The following is a 14435-nucleotide window of genomic DNA, read 5'->3' as shown; positions in this document are numbered from 1 at the left end:
AAAACACCAATTAAGAGCTACTTTTAAAAGACATGGGAGTTAGGAAGGGGTGCGATGGTAATAAATGTGGAAATCAACAAAAACATGGCATGCAAACAGTGGCTTAAAAATACCCCAGACTTTTGAGAATGGGTTCCGATTCGGATGCCAGCATCCTGTCAAAACCCCAACACACACACACACAACGGTGTGGTGATGACGGGGTCGGTTCTGTCACACACACACACTTGTGTTTCCTTCTATTGAGGGCGAAGGGGGGAATGCTGACACACACACACAGGCCAAAAAGAGATTGTATTTTAAAATAATAATTTCAAACCTTTTATTGTATTGAGACATTATCACATAGGCCTATGTCTGTTTTTTTGTTCGTGGGAGTACTTGGGAACAGAAAAAAATTAAATTGGTCCGTGGGCCGCCAGTTGATGACCCCTGATGTACAGTATCCTGATCAGCTGCTATCCTGCATGTCTCTTTTGGATAAACTGCTGAAGCTATGCAGGGTTGTCCGTAGCGTGGAGACAAGCCACAGGAATATCAAGCTGAGGTGATAGAGGTGAGAGAAGGGCAAGAAGGAAGCATTCCTCCCTTAGGTTCAAGTCAATCTAAACGACCCAGCCTTGTGTACATGGTGGCATCTGTCAGGGCAGACCTTGAACTGAGAAATTCTGGCTCTGAGAGATGTCACTGTCATGTCAATCCTGAAAAAAAGCTGGATTTATTGCTGAACAGAAACATGGACTCACCTACCCCCCAATATCATTAGTCATTTCAACTCATGCAAATGGGAAAAAGAGACCATGGCCATATAAATAATGGAAGTTTTGGTGTCCAGTAACATTCTAAATCTAGAAACTAAGTTTGCTGAAATCTGTATATCTATAGCTGTGGTTTAGTATGAGTTTAAAAATACTGAAGGTCATGAAAAAAGTTGAGCCAAGTTACAACCACTTCCCTATGAATTGAGCAGAGGAACTGAGAGGAAAGAGAATAGTTGTCCTCAATCTTACCGAAGCAATACTCTGCCTTGGGTCTCTGCTTAGTGGCGTCGCTGACCTACGAGGCAAGAGAAGTACAAAAACCTAAATTAATGAATTTAATATCCCTTTTTCAACAAGCACCTATAAAATCGATTATTTGCAAATTCTTCAGCAAATCTCTTACCTTGGAGATGTAGGTGAGTTTGAGTGAGCCAACACAGTCCGCACTGATGGGCAGGTTCTAATGGAAAAATGTGGGTGAGGAACTATTAGATACCATTGAATACTGTCCATTGTTGCAAACCCTGACCTTATAATATGCGGGGGTGCTCTCATATTATGTACTTGGATTACTCTAAAGAAGAGCGACTTGGTGGTTGGAGGGGACTGGATGGGGGTGAGAACTTGAGTAATCAATTCAAGGTTATTCCATTGTTGATAATCTAATACAAGAACAACATTTTTTAGCAGGTTCAATTTTTCAGCAGGTTCAATTTATAAGCACTAACAGAATTTCAAACTCTAAGATGTGTTTAATGTTTGTGGAGTGTCAGTGCAGTGGAAATATATTAAGTCATTTTCAGAACCACCAGTAATTGGAACAATGGCATACTGCTAACTTTTTTGCATTCAGCCCCGTTTCACACCAACAAGCATACTCAAAATGATATGTATACGGAACAAAAATAAAATGTAACATGTAAAAGGTTGGCCCATGTTTCATGAGCTGAAACCAAAAAGATCCCTGAAATGTTCCATACGCACAAATAGCTTATTTCTCTCCAATTTTGTTTACATCCCAGTTAGTGAGTATTTCTCCTTTGCCAAGATAATACATCCACCTGACAGGGGTGGCATATCAAGAAGCTGATTAAACAGCATAATCATTACACAGGTGCACCTTGTGCTGGGGACAATAAAAGGCCACTCTAAATGTGCAGTTTTTTCACACAACGCAATGCCACATGTCTAAAGTTGAGGGAGAGTGAAATTGGCATGCTGACTGCAGGAATGTCCACCAGAGCTGTTGCCAGCAAATTTAATGTTCCTTTCTCTACCATAATCTGCCTCCAACGTAATTTTTGAGAATTTGGCAGTACATCCAACCAGCCTCACAACCACGCCAGCCCAGGACCTCCACATCCGGTTTCTTCACCTGCGGGATCTTCTGAGACCAGCCACCCGGACAGCTGATGAACTGGAGGACTATTTCTGTCTCCACAAACTCCTTTTGTGGAGAAAAAAACTAATTCTGATTGGCTGGGCCTGGCTCCCAAGTGGGTGGGCCTATGCCCTCCCAGGCCCACTCATGGCTGCACCCCTGCAAAGTCATGTGAAATCCATAGATTAAGGCCGAATGAATTCATTTTAATTGACTGATTTCCTTATATGCACTGTAACTCAGTCAAATCTTTGAAATTGTTGCGTTTATATTTTAATTCAGTAGAGAGAGAGTTGAGAAAGAGAGAGATTATTTCAAATGCCCATCCCTACAAGTAACATCCACAGACCTGGGTGATTCTCATGTTGAATCCAGTACCCTATTTTTCTCAATCCTAGTTATATTAGCAACCCATGCTCGTTGTTGCATCTTTAGAGCTCCCCTCTTTCTAAATTTCTAACAGATATTTTAATCTGTCACATGAAACCGCTTGTATGTGCAGTTCGCTTTTGACAACAGTATTTTCCCGCTAATTGCAGTGTACCTAGTCGATCTGTGCAAGAAAATAGCCTATTCCAAACAGACTCTGGGACAATAGATCCCATATTCATACAAGCAGTAGGCCATGGCAACATCAAAAAACAAACTTTAAAAAGCAACCGATCAGAACGTTTTGCTGAAAATGTTGCTCAACTTATTTCTTCACATTATAAGCGCAGCAATGCGCACCAGGCAGTAGACTACACACGAATGTTCATTCCATAATGCAATTAGCGGGAACACACTGTAGTCAAAACCACACTGCACATACACGCGGTTTCATGTGACAGAGATTAACCTATAGACAGATAAGCATGACTGGTCAAATGTACTTCTATTGACTGGTATTTCCATCAATGAATAGGCTACAAAGCATTATTTTGCAATGGGATTTTTTTCCCCCCTTATAGCGGACAATTGTTCGGTGGCAGCCCTGGTACAAACACTGTCTGAGGACATGAGTCTCATTACGTAACACTTTTACAAGTTCCTGTAAAAAACCCAATCAGTTTTTAAATAACATTTTATTCACCTATGAGGTATCATCTAGAGTAGTAAAAGTTATTTTATTCGCTTATATGCCTTCAGACTGGGGTTCTTATGTTCAAAACACTCATTACCGAAACGGCAAAGAAGCTCAAGTTGGGGAAAAAGTCTGATTTAAAGTTATAATAAATGTTATTATTTTATTTGGTTTTATGTTTACCTCAGGTCTTTTCATTAGGGGAGCAATGTTGAAAAATATTTGAATTTGATTTGTGTATTACTTTTTTGGACTGCTGCAGTAATGACAATGTTGTGGAAATTGTGGTCAAATGCATATTATCTGATCAATAAACATAATTATGAATAAGAACATATGCTAATCTCAGTAGTGAAAAATGACAGCTGGGTCATTCTCACAAAACTAATGCTAGCCATCAGTCGTACTGTGTTACCTGAGGGTTGTCCATGTACCACACCAGGCTGCCCGGTTGGGTGTCCAGGATGAAGTAGCGACGCAGGAACTTCCCACTGCTCTCGTTTTCCTCGATGTCCAGGAAGCCACAGATCCGGTTCTGCCGATCCACGTAAGGCATCTCCCAGCCGGCACATTCCCTGGCCCAGGGGCCGGGAGAGAGGAGGGGAAGAGGGTAGATGGAGGACAGCCTGGAGGGAGGAGAGAGAAGGTACTGAAGAGTTGCGGTCTAGTGCTAGAAAGCCTTGCCTGCCTCTCTGCTACTCTGCCCCCTGGTACTGGCTACACTCGGGATCATGTGACAAACTTCAACCCCGCCTCCTTTATCCCTTTCCATCTAGCCTAATCAGTTTCCCTCGGTCACCCATTCTACCATCCCCCTCTTGCTCCTTTTTTCTCCTCCCTCCGGCTCTTCATTCACATCTGGTAAGCCTTTGCAGTCTTCCCAAGCCTTTCCTTCTTTTACCTCCACAAAATCAGAGCTGAGAATTATTAGCCCAGGTCTACTTAAGTTATTCATTCATTTCCTAGAAGGTAACCGGACAGAGATCACAATTTAATTTACAGTACAGTCCAGGAACTCAGTCATCAACACAACAATCAAATACTCTGAGGAGCTGGGGTGAGCAATATTTAACCCAAAGACTAAGCAGCCAGCCAACTAACTCACTGACATCTCCTGGTGGATAAAATTGTATTACAGATATCAGCTCTCCAACTCAAAGACTAGTGAAAGATTAAGACATGCAGTTCAAAGTAAAAATTGTGGGGGCATAATACTGTATACATTGCTGTAATTTCTGATTGAAGGAATTGGAGTTATTAACAGACCTTTGAGTCCACGATAAAGGACCCTCTTTCTCTCCCTACCTCTGCCTCAGATAAAGAGTCTGGGACATTATGAGCATTGTGTGGGAGGATAGGGGTAAAGCTGGGACAAAAGGCCTGCTTGTTGTGCATTGTGTAAAGGGCTGACGACATCAGGGCTAGCCCCCGCAGCCCCTGGAGTCATTCAGTAGACACACGCACAGACGCTTGACGAAACACTGTCAGGGCTGATTCTAAACATTGATTTTAAAGAGTGTATAAAGGGGAGGTTCAGACTAGCTGGAGATGCTTCTTGGTCAACAGTGACTGGAGCATGTGTACGTCCACACTTACACAAGAGTGCATCAAATATGCATCACACTCACTCAAAATGGATTGGAAATAATTTGGCAGTCAACTTTTAGAAGGTTAGGCAACTGCTGACTTTTGAGAACTCCTCTGGTTTATTGCATAGCACATTGTATACATTTTGCCAAGTTGTTAGAAAAGATTGTAATGCAAGCTACACTACTGGTCAAAAGTTTTAGAACACCTACTCATGCAAGGATTTTTTCTTGTGTGACTATTTTCTATAGTGAAGAAATCAAGACTATGAAATAACACATATGGAATCATGTAGTAACCACAAAACAAAATATATTTGAGATTCTTCAAATAGCGACCCTTCGCCTTGATCACAGCTTGGGACTCTTGGGATTCTCTCAACCAGCTTCATGAGGTCACCCGGAATGCATTTCCATTAATAGGTGTGACTTGTTTCAGGTTAATTTGTGGAATTTCTTAATGCATTTGATCCAATCAGTTGTGTTGTGACTAGGTAGGGGTGGTATACAGAAGATAGGGCTATTTGGTAAAAGATGACAGTCCATTACTTTAAGACATGAAGGACAGACAATACGGAAAATTGCAGTCGCAAAAACCATCAAGCGCTATGATGAAACTGGCTCTCATGAGGACCGCCACAGTCATGGGAAGACCCAGAGTTGCCTCTACTGAACTTATCCTCTGCAGCAGAGTTATCAGCCCCAGAAATTGCAGCCCAAATAAATTCTTCAGAGTTCAAGTAATAGACACATCTCAACATCAACTGTTCAGAGGAGACTGCGTGAATCAGGCTTTCATGGTCGAATTGCTGCAAAGAAACCACTACTAAAGGACAACAATAAGAAGAAGAGACTTGCTTGGGCCAAGAAACACAAGCAATGGACATTAGACAGGTGGACATTTGTCAGTGGGACTATCATTTGTTTTTCAACAGGACAATGACCCAACACACCTCCAGGTTGTGTAAGGGCTATTTGACCATGAATGAGAGTGATGGATTGCTGCATCAAACAACCTGGCCTCCACATTCGCCCGACCTCAACCAAATTGAGATGGGTTGGATGAGTTGGACGGCAGAGTGAAGGAAAAGCAGCCAACAAGCTCAGCATATGTGGGAAGTCCTTCAAGACTGTTGGAAAAGCATTACAGTTGAAGCTGGTTGAGAGAATGCCAAGAGTGTGCAAAGCTGTCATCAACGCAAAGGGTGGCAATTTGAAGAATCTCAAATATAAAATATATTTTGTTTTGATTAACACCTTGTTGATTACTACATATACGTGCAGGATATGCTGTGTTGGCAAATATGCGTATGCAGCTGTAGGTTTTAAAACCTCCACTCTAGCATTCATGACACACATCTTTCTATCTTCATACTTTTATTTGGGTTTCTATGCAAAGTATATGATTGAATGTTTCTTTGAGCCTGCAGCTAGTTACTTGAAATGAGACAATCATGCATAAACATGATTCAAAAATGTGATTCACTGACAGAGAAAGTTAATAAAACACTAGCCTCCTGAGCAGGTAAATTGACATTTAAATATCTGGCTAAGCTAGTTAAACTAACATTGGCTAGCTTTCAAAGAATTTATTAAATGTGACCCGTTTCAGGAAAGTAGGCACTTGTCGCGGGTCACTACGTCACAGGAAAGCCGTTTGAACAAACCTTTTTATTTATTTTTTATCAAAATGTGTTGTTTTTTTGGCAGAAATGCCTTCTCGAACGTGAACTTATGTGCCTTAATTACAAACGTGTATGTCATTTGTAAATACGAATAAAATTGTTAAATTACGAGCCTAGTTGGTTTAGCCACAGAAAAAGATTAAACTTGAGTGGGCTGGACATGCTGAGAGATGAGTATGGATTGGTTTGCCATTTAGCACCATTCTGTCTATTTGAGATGGTCAGTATATCTAGGTAATCCTGTCTAATGCAGCTTTAAAAATGTATTGCGTAGTAAAACTGTATAAGCCTAATGTCAAGTTAAAGTGTACTGTTAGCTAGCTAACGTTAGCTGGCTGGCTTGCTAGTTAACGTTACAAATATTTTTTGCTCATATAATTTAAATAAACAAGTCATTAGGTGTAGGCCATAAGTAAATAGGTAAAGTGGGACAAGACTAAAGAGTTAAATCGTGAAGATGTTTCCACCAAAGGACAGGTATTTTCATATCCCTGGTAGCAAGATGTTATCTATTTTTGCTAACTTTCTATTAAAAATGTTTTGTAGTGAGATTTATTTATTTTGGGATATGAGTACCGAGTATGTACACTTCAGACCATTTTATTGGAAAACTACACAAAAATGTTAAAGTTACATTTTTTTGTGATCCAATACGCAATAGCATCATTTGGTTGTAATCCAGACAAGGTAAAAAATTATCTACAGTATGTAAAAGATGATATTTCAAAATAAGGTATGTATTTTTATTTGTAATACATTTTCATAAATCCAGTTTTTGCTTTGTCATTTTGGGGTATTGTAGATTGATGAGGATCAAAAACAATTTAATCCATTTTAGAATAAGGCTGTAATGTTCAAAAATGTGGAAGTCAAGGAGTCTGAATACTTTGCGAATGCACTGTGTGCAGTGGTTCGTAGGGGCAGGGGGTAAGGACTTCATTACAGGATGCTAGGGCAAGGGTATTGAACAGGACAATGTGGTAGTGGTGGTGGTGTGGCTGAGAGGAGGGGTGCTAGTGGTGGATGGAAATGGCCAAGTGATTGAAAATCTGATAGAAATCAAATACCTGGTGTGCCTGAATGATGCCGAGGGACCAGGATGAATGTAGCCAAAAGGAATGTTTGGAGGAAAAAGGGGGAGGCTTGCAAGCCGAAGAACACCATCCCTACCGTGAAGCACAGGGGTGATAGCATCATGTTGTGGGGATGCTTTGCTGCAGGAGGGACTGGTGCACTTCACAAAATAGATGAAATCATGAGGGAGGAAAATGATGTGGATATATTGAAACAACATCTCAAGACATCAGTCAGGAAGTTAAAGCTTGGTCGCTAATGGGTCTTCCAGATGGACAATGACCCCAAGCATACTTCCAAAGTTGTGGCAAAATGGCCTAAGGACAACAAAGTCAAGGTATTGGAGTGGCCATCACAAAGCCCTGACCTCCATCCTATAGAACATTTGTGGGCAGAACTGAAAAAGCATGTGTGAGCAAGGAGGCCTAAAAACATGATTCAGTTACACCAGCTCTGCCAGGAGGAATGGGCCACAATTCACCTAATTTATTGCGGGAAGCTTGTGGAAGGCTACCCGAAACATTTGACCCAAATTAAACAATTTAAAGACCATGCTATCAAATACTAATTGAGTGTATGTAAACTTCTGACCCACTGGGAATGCAATGAAAGAAATAAAAGCTGAAATATATCATTCTCTCTACTATTATTCTGACATTTCACATTCTTAAAATAAAGTGGTGATCTTCACTGACCTAAGACAGGGAATTTTTGCTAGGATTAAATGTCAGGAATTGTGAAAAACTGAGTTTAAATGTACTTGGCTAAGGTGTATGTAAACTTGCGACTTCAACTGTATCAGACACACTACCGTTCAAAAGTTTGGAATCACTTAGAAATGTTCTTGTTTTTGAAAGAAAAGCAAAAAAAATAGTCTACTAAAATAACATAAAATTGATCAGAAATACAGTGTAGACATTGTTCATGTTGTAAATGACTATTGTATCTGTATTTTTTTGTAGTTGTATTTTTTGTTGTTGTTTTGTTGTTGGATATAACAGACTAAAAACACCAAGAAATCAGCTCCAAGTGATTTTCATTTAAGAAATCTGTTCAAGTATTCCCATGGATAATAAAGAGAAACGTGTGATCACATAGAAATGTAAGCAAGGTTTGAAATGATTACGTTTTAGTCAAACATATCCTTTGTGCTTCTATCGGTCAATTTGCTGTCTACAAATTATTTGTAATTATTATCATCCGGACCCCCGACAATCCACTCAAGAAGAAAAAAATACATAATAATAAAATTGTCCCGCTACTGAATTTAGTTGATGATTGCTGCAGTATAGTGTATAATTCGGCAGCCCAGATCTCACTGGAAAGACTAGATATCATACAGGGGCAAGGACTATGTAGTGGGGTGTTTCAGACCTCCCTAGTGTCTGGACTACAGATTGAGATGGGGGATATGCCATTGCAGATTAGGAGACAGCAGCTGGCAATGAATTATTGGGTCAACCTACAGGGACATTGGGTGTCTCATCCTGCAAAAGGAATTCTACAGGCATGCTGGGAACATGAGCGAGGACAGAACGAACACGAGATTTGGGTGGATGGGTGATACTCAGGCAAAGAGAGACGGGACTGTAAGGAAGGAAGTTTAGCCTCACGGTAGCTATTCCTGTGAACCCACCATGGCTACTCCCACCTCCAGTAGTTGATCTAAAAGTGTTGGAGAGACTACGGAAAGATAGTGAGTGGTTTGATCCATCTGATTTGTTTAATAGACATCTGGATAATGTATATCAGGATTTTGTGGCCATTTACACTGATGGCTCAAAAGATCCTAGGACAGGACACTGGGTCAGCATTTGTAGTGCAGGAAAGTGGGGTGGCGGTCAGGAAACCTATTACAGATCACCTGGCTGTATATATGGTGGAGCTGATGGGTGTAGTGTTATTGCCTTGCAGTGGTTGGAAGAAGGCAAGCTAGACAGAGTAGTTACTTGCTCTGACTCATGTGCAGTGTTGATGAGTCTGCAGTCCTTTAGCTCACGTAGCAGACAAGACCTGCTGTATGAGGTACTACAAACCCATGGCAGGGTTAGACAGATAGGTATGCAGACATGTTTTCTTGGGTCCCAGCCCATGTGGGGGTGAAGGGGAATGAGGTAGCTGGTGTACTGGCTAAACAAGCACTTAGTAGTGGGGATGTTGTAGTTTCAATGAGCAAGGCAAAAAGATTGATATGGACAGTGATGGTGCAGAGATGGCAGGAGCAGTGGTATAGGGACACTAAGGGAAAACATATATCCCAAATACAGAGATAAGTCAGGGAGGGGAGGACGGCAGGAAGAGAGGAGGCTATTTTTACAAGACTACGGGTGGGACACAGCCGGTTGAATAAGACTTTAAATGTTATAGGAAAACATCCAAAAGGAAAGTGTGATTATTGCCAGGAAACAGAGACAGTGGAGCATTTATAAATGTTATACTGTAGGAAACCATCCAACAGGAAAGTGTGATTATTGCCAGGAAACAGAGACAGTGGAGCATGTATAAATGTTATACTGTAGGAAACCATCCAACAGGAAAGTGTGATTATTGCCAGGAAACAGAGACAGTGGAGCATGTATAAATGTTATACTGTAGGAAACCATCCAACAGGAAAGTGTGATTATTGCCAGGAAACAGAGACAGTGGAGCATGTATAAATGTTATACTGTAGGAAACCATCCAACAGGAAAGTGTGATTATTGCCAGGAAACAGAGACAGTGGAGCATGTATAAATGTTATACTGTAGGAAACCATCCAACAGGAAAGTGTGACCGGCAAACTGTGCCAAAATATCCTCCAAACAACGGCTGTATCACTTTTATACAACGGTTTACCAACATATTCAAATAATGATTGAACATTTTGATGAATTTATTCATAATATTTCATCCTTCCACAAGATATAGTCCCGACCCAAATCTAGGGTTTTTACCTAAGCCGGCTGGTCGTTCGTTCTATCGGTTCGGTTGCTAGAGACGCGACCCAGTTGTTCGTTCTAAATGTTCCATTCCCATAATGGCTGGCAACGTTCTTATTAGAGGTCGACCGATTAATCGGAATCGCTGATTAATTAGGGCATATTTCAAGCTTTCATAACAATAGGAAATCTGTATTTTTGGACACCGATTTGGCCGACTTAAAAAATATAATATTTTTTTACACCTTTATTTAATCTTTATTTAACTAAGCAAGTCCGTTAGGAACACATTCTTATTTTCAATGATGGCCTAGGAACGGTGGGTTAACTGCCTCGTTCAGGGGCAGAACGACAGATTTTCACCTTGTCAGCTCGGGGGATCCAATCTTGCAACCTTACAGTTAACTAGTCCAACGCTATAACCACCTGCCTCTTGTTGCACTCCACAAGGAGACTGACTGCCTGTTACTTGAATGCAGTAAGCCAAGGTAAGTTGCTAGCTAGCATTAAACTTATCTTATAAAAAACAATCAATCAATCATAATCACTAGTTAATAACTACACATGGTTGATGATATAACTAGTTTATCTAGCGTGTCCTGCGTTGCATATAATCTGACTGAGCATACAAGTATCTGACTGAGCGGTGGTAGGCAGCAGCAGGCTCGTAAGCATTCATTCAAAGAGCACTTTCGTGCGTTTTGCCAGCAGCTCTTCGCTGTGCGTCAAGCATTGCGCTGTTTATGACTTCAAGCCTATCAACTCCCGAGATGAGGCTAGTGTAACCGATGTGAAATGGCTAGCTAATTAGCGGGGTGCGCGCTAATAGTGTTTCAAACGTCACTCGCTCTGAGACTTGGAGTAGTTATTCCCCTTGGTCTGCATGGGTAACGCTGCTTCGAGGGTGGCTGTTGTCGTTGTGTTCCTGGTTTGAGCACAGGGAGGAACAAGGAGACGGAAGGAAGCTATACTGTTACACTGGCAATACTAAAGTGCCTATAAGAACATCCAATAGTCAAAGGTATATGAAATACAAATGGTAAAGAGGGAAATAATCCTATGATTCCTATAATAACTACAACCTAAAACTTCTTACCTGGTAATATTGGAGACTCATGTTAAAAGGAACAACCAGCTTTCATATGTTCTCATGTTCTGAGCAAGGAACTTACATGGCACATATTGCACTTTTACTTTCTTCTCCAACACTTTGTTTTTGGATTATTTAAACCAAATTGAACATGTTTCATTATTTATTTGAGGCTAAATTGATTTTATTTATGTATTATTTTAAGTTAAAATAAGTGTTCATTCAGTATTGTTGTAATTGTCATTATTACAACAACAAAAAATAATAATAATACAAAAAATTAAATTTAAAAGAAAATTTAATTGTCCGATTAATCAGTATCGGCTTTTTTTGGTCCTCCAATAATCGGTATCGGCGTTGAAAAATCATAATTGATCTACCTCTAGTTCTTATCCCATGCTTTCTAGCTAGGCAACTACGGCTAATTTACAGTTACATCATAAAGTACAGCCATAATAACAGCAAAGTAGCTGCATTTGCATTTGTTTAAGCGGTTTTCTAGTGACATTTGTGTGGAGCTAATGAGGTGCAATTTCGCCTGGTTTAGAAAATGTGCTCACTCGTCAGGACACTGTTGTTCAGAGGAACTAGCCAACAACACAGCTAACACAATCACATCAAACTGAAGCTGGAAAGACTGCAAACTAGCTGCACTGTTTCATTTTACCTTTTTTCAAATTACATTTCTTTGTTTGTATATATATATATATATATATATATATACTTTTATAAAGAACTTGGAATCCATGGACAGGCTCTGCGGCAGACCATCAGAGCAGTTTCTCAAGCAGCTGAAAGAGGCAGCCAGTGGATCTGGATCAAACGGAAGGACCCTTGCTGGGCTATAACTTCATGACCCCCCACCCCCACCTGAGAACCCAATTCAGATCCCTCCAACTTGAGGAGGGCATATGAGGTATGCGGTCAGCTGTAGGGCTGGCTCAGGGAAGAGGACGCCCCTGCCTTGCATTGTCCCGTGGGACATCTTAATTGGGCATGGGACACAAGCTAAGGCTTGATCACCCTTTAGCTGGCCACCTTTGATGAGGGTGTTTAGTGATTAAAAGGCCGAAACCCCCACTGATTCGAAGGCACACTACTGAGGATGTGTCCCAAAATTGACATCTTAACCCAGTCTAAGAAATAAACCTCCCATGCCACTCTGTCAACATCAAGGCAAATCTCATGTGAGTGCATTCCATCTATTGGCACAATGGACAGTTTTTAACATCTCGTCCTGTGTTTTATGATTCATAAAAATGATGCCAGCTGATTCATGATTTCGACTAAGAAACGCTGCCCGTCTTTCTTGTCCCGACATGTCCATTACTATGGGACAACTGGAGATCGAATTTGAATATTGAAACAATGTTGCAAATATCGGGGAGACAGACAATAAGGTTTATACAAATCTCTACTGTTGAAAACTAAATGTTAGTCTAAAAGAAATGTGAGATAATGTCCAGATGCTTTTTATAGTGGAGATCAAGTTTATAAAGTGCCTGGGTGGGGCTGACGAGACAGTGGATTGCGCAGTCAGATGGAACAGAGTAAATAGGCATTTTAAGGTCATAGATTTAGCAGGTGGTAACTTGTGGAATAGACACCAGCTGGAATGCGGTTTTAACCAATCAGCATTCAGGATTAGACCCACGCCTTGTATAAAGGAGTTTACTGAGTAGAATGTCACTAGATACCGTTTCAAATATTTGTTATATTTTTTTAAAGAAATGGGGCTGGCTGGATTTAGTATCTCCCAGTCTCTGGCCCACAATCCAGTACAGTATGTGGGGGTAATCCCGAGTGGCGCAGCGGTCTAAGGCACTGCATCTCCGTGCTTAAAGCGTCACTACAGACACCCTGGTTCGAATACAAAATGTATCACAACCAGCCGTGATTGGGAGTCCCATAACCGGCGCACAATTGGCCCAGCGTCGTCCGGGTTTGGACGTCATTGTAAAGAAGAATTTGTTATTAACGGACTTGCCTAGTTAAATTAAAAACGACGTTGGATGCCAACCACCGATAAACCCCACCGAAGAAGTAGTAGTCGTTTGGCTAAACAAACGTTATAACGAATTGTGGCTTTTATTTAGGAAGTATAAGGCTAGTTAGCAGCAAAAACACAACACACTTCTCGTGTAGTGATAGTTCTACTTTGCAAACTACTGCTTTACCCAACTAGTGAAACACAGAATGCAGCGGACGGACTTTTTTCTCCTTCACTAACGTAGTTAGCTAACGTTACTGGCCTGGCACAGAATGAGCTCTGACAACTAGCTCTAGTTAGCATAACTGTAGCTAACCCATTCATAGACGCTAACTGCTACGGCTCAGACGGGTTTTCGAAAGGTAAACGTTAGCTAACAAACGCACTTCAACTGTTCGCCAGCTTCACGTCAAGGCTTTAACTATAGCTAGCTAGCTACCAAAACTTTGTCTCGAATAAACGTTTACATGTATATTTGGCGGCTTGCAACCAGTGCAACTTACTCAAGTTTTCTTCACACAGGAGCTCATTGATTCAGCCTCTCCTCTTGTTATGCTGGGTTGGATGAGTTCCCACTCACTGTATAAAACGTAGCTAGTGTTACTAACTTTAGGCTGCTACTGTGTGTGTGTTAAACATGGATTCTTTGCCCCATCTAGCGGCCACAATCAGAACTGCTTTTTATAAAATAAACAATTGCAAAGCGAAAACTTTATATTCAGCATAATTTCCCGCTAAAGTACCCTCGTATCTCCTTTGCCTGATCTAATTGCCGTCACATAAACTAAGTGGCGTGTATTCATGGATGGACCCGAAAAATAACAAAATAATGTATATTTCGTCTCTGTGCTTCATAATTTTCCTTCAATTCGCAAGAGGCTGAATGG

The 14435-nt window shown here is 40.8% G+C and overlaps 1 protein-coding gene across 7 annotated transcripts in view; it reads right to left on the bottom strand.

Moving 5' to 3' along the window:
- The window catches only part of LOC112253080 (pleckstrin homology domain-containing family A member 1), a 29543-nt gene extending 15353 nt beyond the window's left edge, over nucleotides 1-14190 (bottom strand). For all 7 annotated transcript variants that reach the window (XM_024424977.2, XM_024424978.2, XM_024424973.2 and 4 more), the window contains exons 1-4: nucleotides 14052-14190; nucleotides 3621-3831; nucleotides 1165-1221; nucleotides 1011-1056 (exon numbers count right to left, since the gene is read on the bottom strand). In XM_024424977.2, coding sequence (XP_024280745.1) covers nucleotides 1011-1056; nucleotides 1165-1221; nucleotides 3621-3761 — 244 coding nt within the window. In that variant the 5' untranslated portion in view covers nucleotides 3762-3831; nucleotides 14052-14190. The remainder of the gene's footprint in view (nucleotides 1-1010; nucleotides 1057-1164; nucleotides 1222-3620; nucleotides 3832-14051) is intronic.
- Between the last annotated feature and the right edge of the window lie 245 nt (nucleotides 14191-14435).

Source organism: Oncorhynchus tshawytscha, linkage group LG06 (genome assembly GCF_018296145.1).
Source record: "Oncorhynchus tshawytscha isolate Ot180627B linkage group LG06, Otsh_v2.0, whole genome shotgun sequence".
NCBI classification, from domain to species: domain Eukaryota; kingdom Metazoa; phylum Chordata; class Actinopteri; order Salmoniformes; family Salmonidae; genus Oncorhynchus; species Oncorhynchus tshawytscha.
Note: the sequence above shows the minus strand (reverse complement) of the source record. Positions and strands in the feature narration are given on the sequence as shown.